This window comes from Kryptolebias marmoratus, linkage group LG8, assembly GCF_001649575.2.
Source record: "Kryptolebias marmoratus isolate JLee-2015 linkage group LG8, ASM164957v2, whole genome shotgun sequence".
NCBI lineage: Eukaryota > Metazoa > Chordata > Actinopteri > Cyprinodontiformes > Rivulidae > Kryptolebias > Kryptolebias marmoratus.
Window position 1 is genome coordinate 27,077,371 of NC_051437.1, and position 9,383 is coordinate 27,086,753.

General features: G+C 38.6%; 2 protein-coding genes across 2 annotated transcripts in view; both read right to left on the bottom strand.

Annotated features, from left to right (window-relative positions):
- The window catches only part of zgc:103759 (U8 snoRNA-decapping enzyme), a 576,073-nt gene that overhangs the window by 345,245 nt on the left and 221,445 nt on the right, over positions 1-9,383 (bottom strand). The window lies entirely within an intron of this gene.
- Positions 369-9,168, bottom strand: si:dkey-32e6.3. The gene is made up of 6 exons (XM_017411210.3): positions 8,754-9,168; positions 7,148-7,320; positions 5,646-5,864; positions 3,134-3,294; positions 2,924-3,056; positions 369-2,101 (listed from the first exon to the last, which is right to left on the bottom strand). The coding sequence occupies exons 1-6, from the start codon at positions 9,004-9,006 to the stop codon at positions 1,925-1,927; spliced, it is 1,116 nt and encodes a 371-aa protein (XP_017266699.1). The 5' UTR covers positions 9,007-9,168; the 3' UTR covers positions 369-1,924.

The window sequence follows — 9,383 nt, forward strand, 5'->3', positions numbered from 1 at the left end:
CATTAAGTCGTTCTGTTCGTCGGTGGTTTGAAGCATCCAACCTGCAGCAGGTAACTCCATGCTCACCTAAAGGGCAGGATGCTGCCGGGCGGCTCGAGCTGCTCTGCTGCCCCCATGTGGTCAAAAAAAGATCTGCTTTCTGTATCTGAAATTCTCAGATCAGATACTGAAAAAAGGACCTTTAACCTTTAACATCAGGGACCAAATACTGAAAGTTTTAAAAGCAGAAAATTAAATAAATGTTTTTATTTTACACGGCAAAAACACAAAATAGTTGGATTTTTTAGTTAAAGCAAGGAGCCTTGTTTGGAGTTGTCTGTAGTTGAAGCATCGACAGAGCGCCGGTGTGGTTTTGTTCGGTCGTTTTCACTTTATTTGCCAACTTAGATCAAGTCCTACAATTCAAGCCTGCAACAAAAGGAGTTCAAATTAATTATTGCAAAAAAAGTTCAGCAAAGAAAAAAAATGAACGTCCCATTTTCAACAAAACAATATGAAGCTGTTATAATATTAAGTACAAAAGCAGTACTTTAAGTTTTTACATTATATTCTCAGGTTGTTATTAAAATAATCCACACAAAAGCAGTACAACAATTAAACTTTGCTATTTTATTTAACAGAAAGTTAAATTTGACATCAGGAAAATAAAATAAATAAATAAAAAACAATATTGTTTTTTCAAAAACCTTATGTTTTCCTGAGATGAACATTTAAATCAATAGCTAAAGTGCTTCACAATGAATATGGTAATATAAAAAGTACTTTAATGCTGTTTTGGTTCCATTTTCACCTCAAAACCCATTAATGTGTAACTTGATGACAGAAAGGGACAGAACTGATAAATGGTTGCAGTATTTTAGTGGGGATGACTGAAAGCTGAGATTGTCCCAGGCTCAAGACAATTCAATAAATATATTCTTTCCAACATCTTTTAAGTCCTACTTATTTATTCTTTAGGATAATTATATTTCGGGGGCAGCATTGTCGTGTTACTGTAAACAGGACACAGATGGGGTTTTTTTATGTTGTGAGTTTTCATCATGTTACACATTAAAACTCCACCAAAGCTGCTGTCAAACATTCTTCATCATCAACCACAAAGCTTTATTTTATTTGTTGGCTTGTAAATTTCACTTTCAGAGAACCCAAGCTCAAGTTCTACTAAAATAACCTAATTCTGTTGTCATAAATTAGTTTACATTCAAGTGTTTCAATATTTTTAAACAAACACCCTTGTTCAGTTGGCTTTTTAAAACTTGTAGTAGTAATAATATATTTAAAATAAAATATCCTAAAAGCCAAACAATAAATATATTCTAAAATCTTTAAGGCTAAAGTGGCACACAAATGTAAATAAATCACTAAAAGGGGCTTTAAATAATAAGAAACTCTGCAGATAATAATTCAGTGCAAACAGAATCTGAACAGAATATGAGAAGGGGATTCTTCTCATGTGACCACATCAGGAAAACATCTGGACTGCTGATCAGATCAGATCATTCAAATTTAGTTCCATTTAGCTGCTCAGATGTTGAAGAATCTCCATCATAATTGCAGATTTTTTTAAACCAGTCCTCCTCATTAATGAGACGCTTCAGTAATCTAGAAATATTCAAGTATTACATTTGACTTCTGGGTGGAAGTAAACAACCTTTTCTCAATAATCCAACAGCCTGACCTGACAAGAAAATCTGAACTGAAGTAAAAGAAGAGCTGTAACCTTCCTTACCTTACTGCTACATTTAGTGTCTCTAAAATATCCTAAGAATATTTGATTTTAATATAATTTATGTAACTTTCCTCCCTCTCAGATTAAATAGAAAAGGTCTTCAGTCTATTTGTTAAATTTGTCTTAAACAGCACCCTGACCTCGAGGTCATCAAGTTGACAAATGACATTCAGGAAGTAGTAGCTGAAGTGCCTCCTATACCGCCCCCTGCTGGAGATTCGTCTCATAGTTTTCCAGGCAGATGTGGACGCGCTGAGAGAAGTAGTTCTGGTCAGAAATGGCCCGGAGGAGGTCAGTCTGGACTAAGGTGATGTCGTAGAGCTCGAAGGTGGAGGCTGTGCGGGAGTCAGAACCATCAGGGTCCAAGAAAACCTGACAAACACATGATGATGATAACCAGGAATTAAAAATCCAGGAAAAAAGTTTTTTTTTTTGAAGGCTGTGTTGCTTCAAAACCTGTTTGTTTTTTTATAAAACAGAAGAATAAAAATACTTACCAAAACAAAACCAAATAGTTTTCATCTTGTCAGAACAGCAAAATAAGAATAAAAGCAGCTGTCAGGGAAATTAAATACTGTTTTTGATTCAGCAAATATTAATCATAATTATACAATAAAGCTTTTTGAACTCTTAAGCATTTCCACTGGCAGAGGCCTTAACCTCTTTAAATGGACAGAAGTTACTAAGTACTGCTTCTAGTAAATGGTCACAAAAAGCATCATCACTTCACGATTAAATTATTTCACTCCTGCAGCCGAAGGTGAAAGCCCGTTCTGTTTTATTCTGTCTTCACTTGTCTGTACCGTTAGCAAAATATCTCATGAACCAAGTGACAGATTTTAATGAAACTTCCAGAAAGTAATCATTAGATGTACAATTACAGCTGATTAACTTTTGGAGTCTACCATAATCAAGATGGCCACCATAGCTAAGCACAAAAATAGCTTTAACGCATCCAGTTTTACAAATTTGGAGCTAAAACTTGTTGTGGTAGTTGCTGAGAGTCATTCCCAACACAAACTCTGAGCGTTTCACTGTCACATCAGACAAGAGCTCACAATATCACATGAACTGCTGCAAAAAGTTATTACCAAAACATCTATAACTGTTCTTTCTCATCAGAAGATATTTTTGTGGAAAACACTGGGATGAACGGTGGTGGGTGATATGCATTCCTTTAAAGAATGACTGCACCTTCGGGTTAACAATGGTGTCCTTATCGTTCTGCCGAATGTTGTCATCGATGAAGATGTGCTGAACATGTTGGTCGAAGGGGTCGATCCACATCGGCTTCCCTCCTTGGATGGAAAAGGTATTGGAAGCCCACCTGGACACGGAAACCAGGATGTGTGAAGATTTGGGAAAAAAACAAAAAACAAAACCAGAATAGAGGATTGTACGTACCAGTCGAAGTGGTCCTGGAATCCTCCCAGGCCCTGGACAGAGCTCATGTACTGGTACAGGCCTCTCTCTCCGTCCTTAGAGGACACTCGCTCCTCCCCCCGGGTCAGGACAATCCCTCTCTTGCTGCAGCGGATCTTGCCTGGAGTCAAACTCACACTCAACTGAGCCGAGGGCGAGACGAAGAGCCGGAGTCAGAGTCGGGAAGGAAGGAAGGGGAAGTGTTGTGAATTATTCTGTTTATAAAACAAAGCCTCAAATAGGGTTGATCTAAATCAGTGTTGTCTAATCCTGGTCCTGGAGGGCCACTATCCTGCAGGTTTTAGATGTTTCTCTGCTTTGATGCACCTGATCTGAATGACTGAGTGATTACCAGGCTTCTGCAGAACTTGAAGACCTGCTGAAGAGCAGAGAAACATCTAAAACCTGCAGGATAGTGGCCCTCCAGGATCAGGATTGGACACCACTAATCTAAATTATGAGTCATATCAGCCTTGAATTTTCTCAGGCTAAAAATTGTAATATTCTGTACCAACTATGTAACAAAAAACAGGTTTATAAATCCCTGTTTGAATGATAAACCTGAGCAGATGCTTTAAGATGCAGATTTTAAAAAAAAATAGCACGGAAAAGATAAGTGCACTTTTACTGTTTTGAGACAAAAGAAAATGTTTTTAACGTGACTGGAAAGCCTTTTTCATAACTTTAGTTGTTTTTCATGAAAACCTAAAACCCACATTTAGCTGCTAATTTTCCTTTCAGTGAAGAGATGTTCCATGTGGTGTTTGTGTCGTATGAACAACTAGATGTACGTCGACAGCTGATTAATCTTTGGAGTCATGATGATTCAAGATCTCACCTCAAATCCACCTTAGCAAACACAAAGAATATCTATACCTCAGTTAATTTTACAGATATTGAGCTAAACTTAATGTGGTAGTAGCTGAGAGTCATCCCCAACACATGCTCTAACAGATCCCACAACTTTTTTTTAAACTATGGCCTGCATGCAGTATTCATTCCTTCAAGAAATGATATTTGATGCCGTTTTCTGTTGTAGCATCTTTACAGAACCAGATAGTTTTTGTGTTTCTGTTATCGTGACTGGAACTGGTGAAGAACATCATTTTCTGCAGCAGTTCAATTCTTTAACTCCACCTGAAGAGTAAACTGAGGATTTAAATGTATTAATTTCTCAGCTGGCAAAGTTTAATATGATGCCATGCAGAAAATATTGCCTCAGGACATTTAAATTGCTGTGCACTGGGGAAAAAAAAAGTTCATTTTCGAGCAGTGTGTTTATGAGTTTATGAAGCTGCTGCACAGAAGGAAGAAAACACAGAAACGGTGCCGTTGCATCATGTCTCACGATTGATCTTCGTCTGTCAGCACATAGCAGGTGAGCAGCACCTGACGGGAGAAAACTAACCGGCTCTGACAGGTTCACATTCAGACATCACTTTCACGTAGCCCATCCCCTCGATTCGCCCATTACAATCACAGCTATTCTTCAAGAATCGATGCGTTCCACTCCAGCAGACTAACAAGCATGAGCGAGGGAGGTGCACATACCTCAGCCTACATTTAGGGAAAAAGACAGCCTATTGTTACAACAGCCAGAAGGTTTTTACTAAAGTTTCATTAATTAGTCTTTAAAATATTCTGTTGGTAATGAAGCAAAACAAAATAGGCTCCAAATCCCAGAGTCCCATTTAGAGTAACAGCACATACTGAGGTCTTTGTTTTTTATAATTTAATGGGACACAAGTCTAACCTGAAAGGGCTCCTGAAATCTAAAGATTAGCTCTTAGCTCCTCTGGAAAAACAAAAAACGATTCAGACCATTTAAATCAGTTATCTTCTTACCGACTGTTTTCATTATTTTATCCAAAGAAAACCAACTGAAACATTTAAAGATTGAAAGGGTACTCATTGCAAACTACAAGATCAGTCATAAAAAAGGTTTTCCTGAACTATATCCAATGGTGCAGTTTTAAGGGGGTTTTTCCAGTAGTTGTCCAGATATACTGATTTGCAATTCTGAAATGAGGGTCTGCGTTCAATGTAAACAAAGCACTTGGCTGAATCCACTGAATAATATATAATATCACATTTAAATGTAAACTCAAAAGTTCTTTAACTGTTTTCAAAAAGAAACAGTTGGTATAATTCTGATTTTTAAGTTTGAACAAGATGGTTCTGTAAAATAAAGTTTTACTTTTTGGTTTATTTTGGCCAGAAAAAGCGTCAAACCCAACAGAGTCTGAAGGAATAAAGTTCAAGTTAAAGCAAGGTGAGAACCTTTGCTGTGATATATATTATTTTTAACTGACTAACGTGTCAGATTTCCCCACAGACAACCTGGTTGTGTTGAACTTGATGCACAGAATGTGGGTAACAGACGTGTGTCTGTATCCATGTCATGAACTCACATGTGCTGCATTAAAGTATAACCAAACACAGCCGAACATGTCTGAGAGATGGCTCATTTTGTGTCCTGCTTTTCACACTTCACCTTCAGCTCAGGCAGATCTGGGAACAGCGGGTGAGCCCCGTCGTTCACCGCTCGGGATACGGCTCTCAGCACACGAGGCAGGTCGGTCCCAAACGTGCGGAACAAGACGGCAAACTGCCATCCTTCCTGCGTCAGGTCTCTGAGCAGCTGGAAGAAAGAAGGCAGGATCCAATGGTATAGTCGTCCATCCTCTCCTTTAACAGACAGCTCTCTGTCTCCCTGAAGGACACAGAGATAGAAAACACTCAGCAACGCATAACCGAGACCGTCTGAAGCTGATCTAATCATTAAAGGCAAAAGCTCAGAAGTTAATAAACACGTAAAATGACCTGACTGTATAAAGAAAGTTTAAGATGAAAGTCTGAGAATAACAGAGGCTTTGTTTCATTAAGCCTCTCAACAACTAATAAAGGAATAATATTCTGAATTGTTGTTATTTGGCTAAAATGAAGCTGATCTACTTCCCACTGGTCTGAGAACAGATAAAAACAGTCTGTGCTCTGAACTGTACTGACAGAAAGGGGAATGATGTAAGAATAAAACAAAAACTGCCAGAATCTGGAAAATACTGTCAACCAGATAACATATTACTGTGTATTTATACAATACCGTATATATACAGAACAGCATGAACGTTGAGGCACCTTCAATCAAGTCATCAGCAAAAAAGTTGGTGTCCTCATTGCAACTGTTTATCCAGCACATTTTACTGTCATTTGATTGGATTGAGAGCTGGAGATTCTGAAATCACGTCAATGCCTCAATTTCTTTTTTCTCAGGATTTATCAGAGCAGACAACCTTCTTCTTCAGATGATCTCTGCAGATGTTTTAACTGGTTTGCATAAGTCAGCAGGTCAGCATGGGCACCCTGACTGGTCTGCAGTTATTTGTGAACCATGACACACTGCATTCTGACACCCTTTTACCTGAGTTAGCATTAACTGTTTCAGCAGAACCCCCCTCCCCCCCCAGCAGGCTTTCTTTGGGATCAGCCAGCCTTTGCTTCCATCATGCATTGTGACTCCATGTTTACTGGCTTGAACAGCTAAGGATGAAACTCATCCCAAAAGAGCTGCAATTTCTGACAGTATTATGACTTCACAGACTGTCCTCTTATGTGTGCATATTTTTCCAAAATGAGAATGCTCACTGGCTGCTTGATAATTGATCACAATGGCAATAAATTTGTCTGATCTGTGTTTGCTATCATTGAAAAAAAGAACACCTTATTGAGGCAGGAAACACGTTAGACGACAAGGTTTACAAGAGATTTCTAACTTCAGTTTTAGTAATACCAGAACCTTCACGGGGATCTAAAAGCTTACACAAACAGTTCTTTAATGTACAGCCCAAGTATCACAGGCTGAATTAACCCAAGAGTGAAAACATTATGATCATGATCACACTGAGATGCTGGAAAATCTGAAAGCAGAAAGCAGAGGGGATCAGAGGGGAACCATGTTCCTCTCGGGGCCTTGTGCAGATTTCACTGATCACTTGCCTTGATGCCCTCGGGCCAGCGGAGCAGTTCCAGATGCTCTTCCAAAACCCCTTTGAAGCGTCGCCCAGCAACAGAGGTGAAACCTGGTATCCGTCCAAACTGAGTGTAGTAGCTGACAGCATCACTGCTGGGTGGGTGCAGGGAGGGGGAGTCGCTCAGCCATTCCCATTTTCCTGTAAGGAAAGAAAAACTGTAGCACCAAACAGTAACTGTGTTCAAAGCTTCAGTTAATGTGAACCATTAACATGGTGGAAAATGTGCAGATCAGTCAGAGATGAGAGAACATAATTTATGTCTCTTGGGTCTTTGGCTTGTTCAAAAAGATTTTTTTTTCTTCCAGATTTTTGCTCACAAGTTTGCCAGAAAGCTAAAACTATTCTTCAACAGTCAAAGACTTTCAGGCAGATTTAGTGATGATGGTGAAACATTCTGCTCTGCTGGTGCAATGAATGCAATGAGCACAGTTATGCTTGAAAAAAAAAGGTACCAAACCTTTATCCAACTGTGGATAAAACAAGAGCAGTTTGGCAATGACAAAGTAAGGATTTCTCACTCTGATTGAAGAAATAACTGTAAAAAAAACTAAACCAAACAGCTTCATTAGTAAAACAAAGCCTGCTGTTCTCTATAATGAATAAATTATTTTATGCACAATAGGTTTAAAACCTCTTATCTGCAAGAAAGCTGGGAAACACATTTGATAAAATGCACAACAGCCACCTAAACTTTTTGCTTTTTCTTCTTTAAAACTTGTTTTGTAAAAAAAAAAAAAAAAACTAAACAACAAAAACAGAAACAATATTGTAAGAAAATCTAATTTAATGGCCTTTTAACTTTATAGATACTACAAATCAGATTATCTTTTACTAAACAATAACAGAATTTTGGACTTTAAGCCTATCTCTGGGTCAAACTGCAGGAGTCAGTGTTTTCCTCTTTAAAGCCACCTCAGAAACACATTACTGATATATGCAGAAATGAAGCAGGTGTTAAAAACATAATTGAGATTGGTTAAAAATGCAGCATCAACAATCCTCATCAGAAAGGAATTTAATCTTTTTCGGCATCAAATGTAGAACTGATTTTAAAATCCTGTGAACCTTAAAGCACAAAAATATTAGTCAGGCTTGTTGCTTCCTTATAATTCAGGCAGCAGTCTTAAATCAGTAGATATGTTGTTTTAGGTGTTGGAAACAGGTCTGTTCCCCGGGCTGATGATGGCAGATCCCATGTTTTGGAGGGGGAACAGATTATTTCAGAGTCTGAAATTCAGACGGCTAAAATATTTGGTTCCCCCCCCCTGGTAACTTTAGCAAATAAAAAGTTTTTTTTTAATTTAAAGGACTTGTTGTCCATGATGAGAATAATAAACATAGTTATTTTAATGAAAAAATAATTTCTTCCCATGTTCACCCCTGGTAACTTTAGCAAAAAAGAGCAAATTCTTAAGGATAGTTGTGTGTGATGGTAGGATTGAACAACCTAAATCTGAAGATGATTGGTAATAAAACATCACAGGGTGTGAGCTTCAGGCTGAAATATTGCTTTCAACTCTGATGTTTCTAAAAGTTTTTTTTTTCTCCTCTTTCGTAGAAAACCGGTTTACCGTGGTTGCTCATCTTCCCCCACGTGACACCGGTGAGGAAGGAGTCCAGAGCAGCTACGGTCCCCTGTCCCGTCACAGCGTCCGACACCAGGATGGTGTTGTTCAGGTCGATGTGAAGCACCAACTTTTTCCTCCGAATGTGATCAATGCACCCAAGGAGCCCCAGAGGGACCGACGCAGCCGGGTCATCGGCTGTCCCGAACCCCGGCTCGGAAACATCTCCGCTGTTGGTCCCGTTTTGTTCCTGAGCCATGAGTGATCCGCTAAAGACGAAACCTTTACAGCTTAAACTTTCTGACCTGTTCAGTCATGAGTTTTAGAAGGTGGAGTTTGAATTAATGACTCATTTCTTGTTGATTTTTGCCGGTACTTCCTCATTCTGCGGCCTCCATCTTCTTCTTCCGCTCAGTGTGTTGGGTTTAATGTGAACAGCGGGAAACAGCGCCACCTGCTGCTGACTGACCGCCTCTACATGCAGGACTTTTTAAATTTTTAATTTAGCACATTAAACTTTATTACATTCAAATCAAAAGTACATGTCGTAACCCTTTTAAATTAAAGTAGGCAACTGAAATAAAAGAAATGAATTAGAACTTTTATAATGGATGCTAAAATTCCAAAATAAAATAC

Bases quoted from the DNA above. Each gene is read 5' to 3' on its own strand.
- si:dkey-32e6.3 (XM_017411210.3), bottom strand. From the start codon at position 9,006: ATGGCTCAGGAACAAAACGGGACCAACAGCGGAGATGTTTCCGAGCCG. The intron at 7,321-8,753 runs GTAAACCGGTTT...CTTTCCTTACAG, and splicing joins GGGGAAGATGAGCAACCACG to GAAAATGGGAATGGCTGAGC. The intron at 2,102-2,923 runs GTGCAGTCATTC...TGTGTTTGTCAG, and splicing joins ACACCATTGTTAACCCGAAG to GTTTTCTTGGACCCTGATGG.